We start from the raw sequence: 12,796 nt of genomic DNA, 5'->3' as shown, positions 1-12,796 counted from the left end.
CAGATCGTAAAATGTGTTCTATTTATTTCAAGTTTTACAAAAAGGGGGTTGTCATGGACGCCTAGGTAATACATTCGAGGTGTTTTCCGAGCTTGCCCGAGAAGTTGCGATTGGCCGTAGAAGCGTAGTGAGGTCGCCGTGACAGCGCCCTAAGATCTCCAACAGCGCCACGAGAGCTCCGTCGGCGCGCTCAAGGAACGCAGCTAATCGCAGTGTAGACGCAGTGATAAGTCAATTGCGGTTGCACGGAGACCTCACGGAGTCCTTTTGGATCTCACTGCGTCTCTATCGCGCTCTCACTGCGCATCCACAGCGTTTGAACAAGTTGTTTACCATTTGGCTGCGTTCACACAGCGACCCCAAAGAGCTGTTGCTGCGTTCATCGCGCTCTCGTGGCGTTTCTTCTGCGTTTATACCGCGCTCCCACGGCGTTTCTAGTGTGTTGTCATCAAGACCACGATAGCAAGCGATATAATAATTAATAATTATAACTATGTTTCAATTACAATGTGCCTTTTCATAAAATCAAAATGATTTTTTAATCATTTATTTACTAGTTGTAAATTCTTGTTTGTTTCCCATACCATTGCACAAATTAATATTAACCTACCAAAAAGTAAAGAACGTCTTGTGAGCGCAGTCAGCGAGCAGAGCACGCCGTGGACGCGCGGTAAAAACTCCCAGCACGTCATGAGCGCTCGGCGGAGACTCAGCGAGAGCGCAGTCAATCGCCAAGTAGAACTCCGTGGAAACGCAGTTACACGCCGTGGGAGCTCCGTAAGAACGCCTCGGTCGCCGTCAGGACGCCGTGACGACTCCACTTGTAAAATTTTCAAATAAAACTGTACATTTTTTCTGAATTTTCCCTGCGATCCTACGGCGATTCCATGAATTTTACAACGCCGTGAACATGCCGTGGGGACACAGCTTGGTGTGACAGGGCCTATACATGTACCATAATTATAAGTCATTGTTAATCAATCATGGCTCAATGAAATCAACAAGATCTGTGCAGCGCTTGCTGTGTCTTCTAATTTGTGCCCATTTCGCTTTAGACCAGCGTCATTTGCAACTTGTGTTGATGCAAGAAAGTCTGAGGTCTTGTTAGAATGAATCTAACCTTTGGTCCGTGTGTATGATTGAAATGCGCCTCACACAAGGTGACGGTTTTGTCGAGATAGGTGACGTTTTCGTCTGTGACATCAAACAGGACAAGGGTTGGTAGTGCAAAAACAAATGAGAGAACCCAAACAGCTGCGATAAGGACCTTTGCTCTGCACTCTACAAAAACACAATTGCAAATCAATGTTGGCCATTATGCCAAGAAAAAAGGAAAATTGTAGATTTGCTATATTAAGGAAAAGTTGTTGGTCTCTTACCGGTTTGAATAAAACCATTCCCCTTCCTGACGAGTGTAAGAAGAAGGGGGTGGTTATGACCAGACTGGTCTTTTACTGACCTCTACGAGAGAATCTCATTGGTCTGGCCACGGCATCCAGTCTGTCAATACTTATAGACACCAACACGTACGTGGATGAGTATATCACCACTACCTTCAAAATATTGTTGATATGTTACATGTATCATCATATTATGTAGAGTCCTTTGAACAAAACACATTTTAACAAGACCTTGGACTTTTGGTGTGCTGTAACAATATACCCTTTGCATCAGAACAAGTTGAAATTGACGCAGGTTTCAATCAATATTTGCACAGATTAAATAGGAGCAGCATTGTACAGTTGTAAATTTCTATGTGACACAGTTGAACGACAATAAGATAAATAGGCCTACGTCACATTGCTGTTTTACAAAACAACCAAACGTCCTAGGTTAAAATGGCTCCAATCTGTTTGATAACTAAAGAAGGGTAACTCAGATTGTGACGCAAGTCCATTGGATTTATATATACGTCAAATGTTTCCCCACAAAGTATGCTCAAATCGCACATGCAATGAACTAATTAATATCTTTGATGATTCATGCGAATTATGAAGGTGGCGATCATTGCAGAAACAATTTACATAACCCACTAGTGCGGATAGTTATTTTTCGGCAATGTCGCTACCTTCATATCCCCCATGAATCACAAAAGATAATATTATCTGCAATTCCAATGTGATACATAGTACATGTATCCAAAATATTGAGGATGAAATTGTCAAATTCGCGATGATATCGCCAATTGACGTATAGACTCATTAATAACTGAATTCCTAGCCACGGAAGGTTTCAATGAATAATCCCCCAGGTTTCAATTTTTTATAACATGCACTCATTTCCATTTTGTATTGATTATCATCAGAGACCAATAACGTACATTGAATATGAATAAAATATAATTCATTATTTCGGTTCTATTTTATTCATTCACACAAAAGTTTACCATCTTTTTATCGAGACTTGCAATGATTTTCTTAAATCTTTCAAAAGTTAAAAAACCCCAAAGAAGTATGCCTATTGATTGCTTTAATTTGCAGGAGTGAATAAGTCAATGAGTTGTATATATTTCATGCCGCAAGGGGAGCACATATGGTAGAGGCACACGCTGTCAATTTCATCTAATAACTAAATTTAAAAGAGTCTTGCAGGAGTGAATAAGTCTATGAGTTGTATATATTTCATGCCGCGAGGGGAGCACATATGGTAGAGGCACACGCTGTCAATTTCATCTAATAACTAAATTTAAAAGAGTCGACAGCAAAATCCAACTTCAAAAGCCTGCCTTCAAACCACATAGTGTAGTCTACGAATACTATGGATATAAGAAATTGAAGTTAATGATTATAATGAAGAGATCGCTTTCAATGTTTTTAATACAAGGAGGGGACGCTCCGCTTTTGCGGTACTCTTGTTATTTAATTATTTCTGAAGAAAACGTATTATTATACCTCAATATGATTATTCTATATAATGCGACATCTGATTGGTTCTAGACAATCACGTGCCAGGGCAATAAAACTTCATATTTCCCTGTCATCGTCATATTTTTCATCATATCCCACCCGTTCATTTATCATTACATGCTTATTAAAAACTCCGAGGATGAGCATACGATGTGATTTAATATATATAGACACAACTGTATTTTGTATTATGATCTGTATAGAAGAAATATTATTGAATCACCCAATTGTATTTGTGGTCAAAAGGAGGATGTTTATCACTTTTTCTTTGTATGCAAGAATTATGTAAATGCAAGAAACAATCTTTTTGAATTACTTTTTAATAGGCTTGATGAAACAGTTTTAATTAACTCACATTTGCTTCTTTGGGGTAGTGACAATTTGTCTTACAATACAAACTGCTTTATTTTTTCAGCAGTTCAAAAGTTCATTAAAGAGTCTGGAAGATTTAATAATTAAATTCTCTTTTGCTTTTGCTTTCTATACTGTATATTAACGTTATCTACTATATATTTGCAATTACTTTGTAAATGTATGTCTATGAATTTAATTATTATAAAGTCAATAACTATAAGTAACATGTAATATTACATGTACTATGACAATTGTATATATTGTATGTATTATAATTAGGAGAGGAACTTGTAAGTTGCAAGAACTTGTTTCCAATCCTTTTGTGTTATTTACACAATAAAATATGTTCAAATCAAATCAAATCTGATTTAATATTTAATTCTATTAAAATCGTTTTAAATCTTTTTTATGTCATAAAGCTGACATGGCAAGAAACCTGTAAAAATTAACTACGGTATATTGCTTTACTAGAATTGAAAAACGATCAGATGCCGATGCATTATATAATTAGTGCCTGTTTGGGAGGGTAAGAGTTGAAATTGACACCAACCGATGCGAAGCGGAGGTTGACAATGGTATTCGAGGGGTGTCAATTTCATCTCTTACCCTCTCAAACAGACACTATTTATTTTATTATACTGAATGTCTTAATTTTAAAGAAAACTTTACTGCTTTTATATAGGAATGACGTGAATTCTATGGCGAACCGTACGCGCATTATTTACGCGCATGTAACAATTCGTTGTGTACCCGTTGCTAAGTGTGTTGCAAACGCCGAGGGTAATAGAACGGATTATCAACTGCGCCTTAACCAATCAGAATTGAGTATTTAACATGAAAGTATAATCGATAGTATCACTTGTCGTTCGGTATAATAAACAACGTATTGCATGATTGTGAGGGAAATATGAAGATTTATTCCCCCAGAAAAATCATATTTTCCTCAAGCGTTGCCCTCGGGAAATATGATTTTCCATGGGGGAATAAATCTTCATATTTCCCTCACAATCATGCAATAAATGTATAATATTATTTTATAGAGCGTGAGGTAAGGATAGTCAGCGCACGCTGGTGACGTCATTATTGGATTCTTGGCGTTATGTTAAAATTTCATGATTAGAATTCTGTCCTTTGCAAAAAAATGACCAAGATACTTTTTTTTAATTAAACTCTTTTTATGTTCGATGGAGTAGTATATTGGATTATTTGCTGTGCGATCAGGGTTTTTTTTGTTTTTGTTTTTTTTTGCTATTCAAAAAGTATAAATGAACGTTGCCTATAGCTGATGAAAAAAGGAACATAACTTAAATTTAATTTTACTTCAGAGTGTTTGTCTTCTGACAATCTAATTCAGTTTTAGTATGGCAAATAGGCTTTAAACACATTGGATAAACCCCAAAAGTTCTGTGTAAACTCTTTCTCATTTTTAGGCTAATTATTCAATTTTAATTTAGTTTTCAGTTTTTTCTATCTACGAAAGCAAAATATGCATCGTATCTCTATTTGCATATCTGGCCCTTTTATTCCAATATCTAGAGACAAAAAAGCGCCACGTAGTTACGGTACCTATAATATATAACCAAAATGGACAGTTACGTATTCTATCTTTTTAAAATAGTTAGAAAAGTCTATGTATATATTTATTTTTAAAAAAATATTGTATTGTTCGGAGCTTTTTTAAAATTTTTAACCATATCATTTGCTCTGAAATGACAAGTTTGGGGAAAAAAAGATAATAAAATTTATGACCTGGTGATGTCACGTATAACCTGTAGTATGTTATAAATATTTATATTTGTTTAATTATTCAACGAAATTTAAACAAATCTTTAATTCCAGTTAGAATTTTGATTGGGCGAATTTTGATACATCATTTTATATATATAATAAAGCGCCAACGAGAAGCGCGGTGCGTTGAATGACATTAATTTTAATCAACCCTTGTATGATTAAGGAATGAATTTAATTTTGACCTATGTTATACATGTACGATATAACTAAACTTGGGACAGTTTACGCTGTTGTTGGAATTTGTATACATCGAGGATGGAGGTGATATTATTATCAAAATTAATTATATTTCCTGGTAATTAATAATAGATAAACAGCAATAAATGTTAATTTAGCAAATATACAAATGTTATTAAGAAGTAGATTGTAAAACTCTGAAATAAATGCTGCATTAGCTTTATTTTATTCTAATCAAATATTGGTACAATATTCCACCTTGACAGCTAAAAAAAACATCGGGATCGGAATGTTGTATTGTTTATATCATGGGGGATCACAACCGAGGAAAGACACGATCAATTTCATCAGAGTCAGAATGTACAAGTTCAAACAGAATGAAGCCAGATCTGACTCCCAGGAAAAGTAGCACAGTTCCAGAGCGTACTGGACACGTTTCAGTTTTAGTAGAAAAGTTTATGATAGTATGGGGAGGATACAATGTAAGTCGAAATTATAAATGGGAATCAGAATAACAACAAACAAATAACAAATAATATATCTCTTATCTTTTCCATCAAGAGCAAATTCTCGTGATTTTAGGAATAAATGTTACATTTTCCAAAAAAAAAAAATGATTTAAAGTTCTGTCCAGTTAAATTATTGATTTTTGATGCAGTAGTGTGTCAGTTAAGACACAGGTACCTGAAATTTTATTGATCATGCAGTCGCTCAGTAAACCACATATCGAAAAAATCTACCCCTCTATATTGGTCAGAGAGCCAAATATCGAAAAACTAGGAGTTTGTCACGTACTGCCCAAAGTCCAAGCTCTTGTTAAAACGGTTTTACTTCTTGGGACAAAGAATTGTTATCACCAGCCTGATTTATAGAGTGAGAAGTTGAGTTGTCTTTCTTGTCAGCAATCTGAAGCATACCTAATTAGACGGTCATTAAATGCATATCTGCATCATTTAAAAAAAAATTATTTTGATCCATTGTTTATAGTAGATGAGCATATTATGATATTTATAGAATTTAAATATACTAGGGTATCAAAAAATATACTGCAGATCTCATGATCTAGAGAGCATAAGTTGACATTGATGCAATATTTCATGCTATATGTTACATGTATTTTGCAGAGAGCATAAGTTGATATTGATGCAATATTTTTTGCTATATGTTATGCATATGATATGACTATGATAGTACAAGAAGGACATACTTTTATTGATTTTATATTGTTTTTAATTTTAGGATGATTATGATCCATATCATCTAGCTTATCTTCCTCCTCATGAAGTCTGGCTTTATGATACAGAATTTAAAGTTTGGTAAGAATTTTTTTTCGGCATTGTTTGGCAGTGTTGTATAATGCTATATAAGGATGAAATAAAAAACATTATTAAACATTATGACATATTCATGATATTTATGTTATGTACTCAGGAAATAATTTTACAAGTACTAATAAATTAGATTTTGCAGATGTAAATGGATGAAATGGTCTCAGACACTTCAGTTCATTTGAACTTTGTCATTTAATGATGATTTAATAATGATTAAAAGTAATTGATATGTATTGAATGGTTGGAAGAATTCAGATTAAGATGCATGATCATTTAAAAAGGCATATATATATATATATATATATATATATATATATATATATATCAAACCATCTGAGCCAGCCAGTTGTATAATATACCATTTAAGAATGAAACACCAGACACCATGTCATATGCATTCAGAATTAAAAAGAATTGCAAAGATTCACATTACAAATAATAGTTAGCAGTTCTATTATTCATGTGATTCTTTTTAAAAGTAATATACAATTTTTCATGTTCAATAAGGGTAAGAATGTGCAATTTTTTCCATTCTCAATAGGTTTGTAAGCAAGAATAGAGACATTGTCCCCATACCAGCCTCGGGATGCTCTGCCTGTGCCCAGGGGGACTACATGTACGTGTTTGGAGGACATTCTGGACTTGGGTATCTGAATACTCTATACAAACTTCATCTGAGCACTCTACAGTGGGAATTAGTGACCCCCGAGTCCTCTAGTCCATCACCCAGCCCCAGAGACAAAACTGTGTCTTGGTTCTATGATAAAAAGTATGGAAATCAAGGTTTAACAAGTCAATTTTTTTACTGTTATGTCATGTTACTTATTTGGATAGACTGTGGGTAGATGTTATAGTTTTTCTTTTTATTGCTTACAGGTTTTATACATTTGGTGGATATGGAATGATAGATTACTCTAAAGACAACGTGTTTTTGGAAGAAGTCAGGTCATTTTGTCAGGATGAAACATCTGATCTTGTATGTATATACATTTTTAAAAAGCATGAACAAGATTTTTGATAAAAGATACATAAAAATTTTATGTACAGGGTTACAGGATATCTTTAATCCTTCTATTCTGCTGTGTGGTTTTTAAGACCATATCATTTGAGAGAGAGAGAGAGAGAGAGAGAGAGAGAGAGAGAGAGAGAGAGAGGAGAGAGAGAGAGAGAGAGAGCAAGTATACATGTTTAGCGGAGTCAGTTGAAGTGAATGTTGTACATGTATTTTAATAAATTTCAGCAATGCAAATAAATGTTAAATGCTAAATGATATGGATATTTGCCATTATTAATTTTATTTTACTGTTATGAATTAATAAAAGGATTTTAGAATTCCTTAAATGATATTTCAATGGTTAATTTGAAGTACCTGACTTTCTTACATTTAAAAAAAACCATATTACAATTTGAAATTACAATCAAAGTGGCGATTCAATGAGAAGTCCAAATGTTTTATTCTAGAATTAAAGGTAAATAGAGGGGTAAATTTAAATGTAGTTATCTAATACTTTTAAATTATGTCTTTAAGTTTTGAGAAGTGTTTAAAACTGCTTTACTTGATATTTCATAGAGAGGTTGGAACAACCAATTATGTGTTTTTGACTTCATCACTATGAAGTGGAGTATAGCTGAGACAAAGGTAATTGTTATTATTCAAACTTACTATTTCTTTGGATGGACATAACCTGTATTTTGAACATACTGTATGGGGACCTCATACTTGGTACCTAAAGAATTGTTGCCTTCATTTGTATGATGTTCCATGACCATTTATCATGTCAGTATTAAAAGGTCATTTGCATGTAAATAAAATCAATTGAAAAATTTTCTAGTTTATACTATAAACCACTTTAATTACCATTTACAGGAGTTTATACTATAAACCACTTTAATTACCATTTACAGGAGATTAATTGAATCGCAATGACTATTTTTCATGAACCTGCTTTATCCACACTCGTTTTGATATAACACAAATACGGCAAAGACTAATTCCTGACAAGATATATTGGCGATGAATTGGCTTTAGCAAATCTTGCACATATTTTTTGAATGCAAATAAAAATTGGTTTACAGTAATTTCATTGATTGCTTTTAATTATTCATAAATAATCTCTAGGCCAGGAAATGTAATATTATCCTTAAAGCTCTTGCTATTGTTACACAGGTTTTTTTTTACAAAAAAAAAACCGGCCAACTAAGAACAGGGTATGCTAACCTTGGCCTATTCTTCAAAACAATAAAATACAACATGTTTCCAAAACATAAATAAAAAACAGGCTGAATTTTTATATTTATGAATACAACAGGGACAAAAGCCCTCAGCTAGAGCTGCACACTCGGCTGTATGCTTTGGCTGTAAGGTGTTTATTTTTGGAGGAAGACACATGAATCTCCGACTGAACGACCTTCACTGTTTGGATCTTAGTACAATGACCTGGAGTGGGAGGTTAGAAAAGTTCACTTTTTATTCTGTTTTTTTTTTTTTTTTGGTTTTTACATATTTTTTTCATTCAGAAATGAGTCAACGTGCAAATAATATACGCTACAAATTTTCAGTCTGTGTGTGAGCAGTGAACAGCCAGAGGGAAGATCTTGGCACACTGCCAGTGCTGTTTCAACCAATCAAATGTTTGTGTATGGTGGCTTCAACAACAACTGCGTACCATTAAGTATGTATATGGGTACCACATCCTTACTTCAGTTCAGTGTTATTGTGTCATTTAGTATGGAACAAATATGAAGTTGTGATTAAATCAAAGACATAAGGTCTTCATTTAACCTTTGCTCCCTGTCTGATGAATATATATTTTAAGGTTCTGCCTAATGTTAAACCTATTACTTGCCTAAAACAATTACTTGCTCAGATACAAGCAATACACATGCACAATTTTTGAGTACTGTAAATTCCTAATTAAACGCGAAGAATTAATATCCGCGTAAAATCGCCAGAAACCCTTCTCGCGAATTCTAAAATCTCGCTTTTAATTTTGGGAGACATGTAAACTACATGAAACTATGATGAAATTTCGCCATTCGCGGTTTTATGTTCTCGCGATTTTATGGTAAAGCGTTGAATCGCGGAATTAAGTACTCGCGTAAAATAAGGAATCTACAGTAACCTGTAAAAGCTTTAATTGCAGAGAATGCAGTTTGCACTGTGTTACATGTGTCTGATTAAAATGTTTTTAGGTGATGCCTGGATCCTTGATGTGGCATCCCTGAGTTGGACTCAGTTAACCCATTTTCCGACCAATAAACCACGCCTTTGGCACACAGCATGTGTCACCCATAACCAGGAAGTTCTTGTGTTTGGGGGATGTGGCAACAATATCCTCGCAAACGAGGAAGAGAGTCAAGTGGTATGTATTTATTACTTGGCCTGTTAATTCCTATGTTCAAGTGCTTCTACGTGCAAGGAGTTCCAAGCTTGTCACGCAGCATAGAGGAATTAAGGTTTCAGAATAGAATGTTTATTTTTGTCAATCATCAAATTCTAATCTAGTACATTATTTGATAAAAAAGATCTCATATTCAAATAAGTCATAGAGAAGCATTAATTGCACAAGTAATACATGTGTATTTCTTTAAAATATGAACATGCAGCATGGTGAATCAGAAACAGCAACAATCTTCTCTACAGACTTTTTAAAAGCAATATGAGCTGCAAGATGATAAGATTCTTCAGAATATATGCTGCAAAATGTTTTGATGTGTTTTAAAATTCTGCACGTAACTAAACCTTGATTTTTTATGTAAAATGGGGTGAATTTTATTTTTTAAAAAGGGACTTCTTTATTCAAACCAATTTTTAAATAAGATGGCAGTTTCTATAACATTATCGTATTTCAATTAGAGCGGAGCTTTCTCCCAACAATACTGAATAACGGAAATTCATTATGAATTCTTAAACCATACCTTTTTCTACTAAAGTAGTTAATTAAAATTTTACAATAAAAAGGTATGATTAGGAGTACATGTACTAGTATATCAATTTGAAAGTAGATAGAGCACCGTGTAACTAATATATTGGAAGAAAATCCCATTACATGTATCTTGTTGAAATAGTTGGACAAAGAAGAAGTTGAGAGAAGTTTGAAAAATATATGACTCAAGTGTTAGTCGTAACCAAATATGGAGAACATGGGATGCATTCTGCAAGCAAGACTATGTTTAAAAAGATCTTTTTTTCATGTAAAATTTTTGTTTTGTCTTTTTTAGGACCACAGGAATGATATACTTTTGTTTCAGTTGCAACCTTACACATTAAGTAGGTAAGTGAGCAAGGAATTCTTTTAGATAAATATATTACTTATTTCGATCTTATGCAGATGTATTTTTAACAATAGAAAACAATATCACTATGATGTTTTGTACATTCTATTGCAGACTTTGTTTAGAATGTGCGTACAGACATCGTGTCAGGTTAGGGGCTCAGTGGGACTCATTACCACGGCAGTTCTGTGATTGGTTGAATCGTAAAGAAGACCTTGACATTCAGTTATTGATGTCCACTGACACGGGTTCAGAATCACACTCGGACTCAGACGGTGAGGGGGGTACGACTCGCACAGGACAGACTTGTGTCATATCATAGTGTATATAGACCAGTGGTAACCAAAATGGAAATGTTCAAGCTGGTTACTTGAACAAGTGAATCAAAAGATTTTGCATTACAAACAGCATTCCGAATTTTTGTCTGTGATGACTTCATTACAGGATATTAATGCTTTTTTTCCAAGTATTGGTATATCTTACCTTTCCAAGATCATGGGATTTTTCTATTTTTTTTTAATTAATTTTTTTTATGTATGTAAAAACCTTTATTTTCGGGATTCAAAGGTTGCAATATTACTCTTCAGTTTAAGACAATAAGTAAACTGCCTGCTTTGTTTCACAAGCTTTGGACTTATTACTTATGTGATGGTTTGCGTAGTTACCATGCTACATGTACTATAAATTTGTCAATATTCGTTGAATACCAATTTTCGTGGATTTCATTGTTAAGTTGATCCGTGTAATAAAATGTTCATTGAAGTGCAATTTCCATTAGCAATTTTGGTTAATAGGGTAATTGGCCACGAATTTACTTATTCTTGATTCTGCGATTTTCACTTTATCCACGAAAATTGATACCCTTGAATATTAATGAAACCAAAATATACGGATATCGTAGGTCAGCCCAGTCAACTCCGTTGAGTTGCTTCTCTCATTGTAGCTAAGTTTCGATGATCAAGGATGAATCCAAGCCAAGTCTGCATTTAAAGGACGAAAAGGATATCAATGAGCAATTTTTCAACTATTTATAATAGTTGTTCAAATTAAAGTTGATATTAGATTAGCGAAGAATAATTTATTGCACTTAAAGGTGTTTTAAGAATTAAAGAAATGTGTATATTCATACACAGGCAGGTCGTTTTCGAAATAAGAGGATAAATACTTAGTGGCTGTAAATAGATGACACTATTTGAACAAAGATATCAAATGTAACCGACTGTTAATAAATTATAAAACTTCAATGAATTACTGTCCATTAACTTTAATGATAAATACATCTACATGTATGATGTTTTATAAATTGTAGGTTCTTGTTGTTAGAATTGATCCTAGAAATAAAATCTGCATGTCATTTTTGTTGTGAACACGGGTATGGTTTTTTTTTTACGTTTCATTAGCGTGTTGTTCGTGGACAAATTTCATTTTATCAGTTTATTCCATGCTGAAAATTCCAGCCTCGTTTCCATTTCATCAGGAGAGGTGTATGATCTTATATTTACATGTTTCAGTGTCTTTGCCTGTGACAATACTAATGTAACGATTTTGTACTATTATGATACTGTCCAATAACTTCAAATAAGGTATAATTGGGGCGCCAGCGGGGTTTGCTTTTTTTTATTTTATCCTACAATGGCTGAACATTATATACAAATAAGAAATCACGTAATATCGGACATTTACGAAATAGATACATCGACACACCATATTGTTGACATTTACATAACCAAGCTTTAAGCCTAAAACAATATGCTATTAATTTCACACTCTTCGGGCTTTATTGGATTTGATCACGCCCCGACCGAAATTATTACCTCATAATACTCAAAGAATGATTCATTATTCCTTAAACAATGACAGTTCCACTCATTGTGTCGAGCCCAAACTCTTGTTCTACTTACATGCAGTTTTTTGACTGATAATTCAAAACATGTCTAAAAAAAATCCTCTGACGTTTTACAT

General features: G+C 33.7%; 1 protein-coding gene across 1 annotated transcript; it reads left to right on the top strand.

Annotated features, from left to right (window-relative positions):
• The first annotated feature begins 5,533 nt into the window (after positions 1 to 5,533).
• On the top strand, positions 5,534 to 12,201 carry LOC105340895 (kelch domain-containing protein 1). Its single transcript, XM_034448330.2, has 10 exons — positions 5,534 to 5,710; positions 6,468 to 6,544; positions 7,101 to 7,328; positions 7,436 to 7,535; positions 8,130 to 8,198; positions 8,869 to 9,008; positions 9,119 to 9,231; positions 9,752 to 9,921; positions 10,781 to 10,833; positions 10,949 to 12,201. The coding sequence occupies exons 1-10, from the start codon at positions 5,537 to 5,539 to the stop codon at positions 11,154 to 11,156; spliced, it is 1,332 nt and encodes a 443-aa protein (XP_034304221.2). The 5' UTR covers positions 5,534 to 5,536; the 3' UTR covers positions 11,157 to 12,201.
• The last annotated feature ends 595 nt before the right edge of the window (positions 12,202 to 12,796 follow it).

The sequence above is a fragment of the Magallana gigas genome, chromosome 2 (assembly GCF_963853765.1).
Source record: "Magallana gigas chromosome 2, xbMagGiga1.1, whole genome shotgun sequence".
NCBI classification, from domain to species: Eukaryota; Metazoa; Mollusca; class Bivalvia; order Ostreida; family Ostreidae; genus Magallana; species Magallana gigas.
This window is presented reverse-complemented; position numbering and strand designations above follow the sequence as displayed.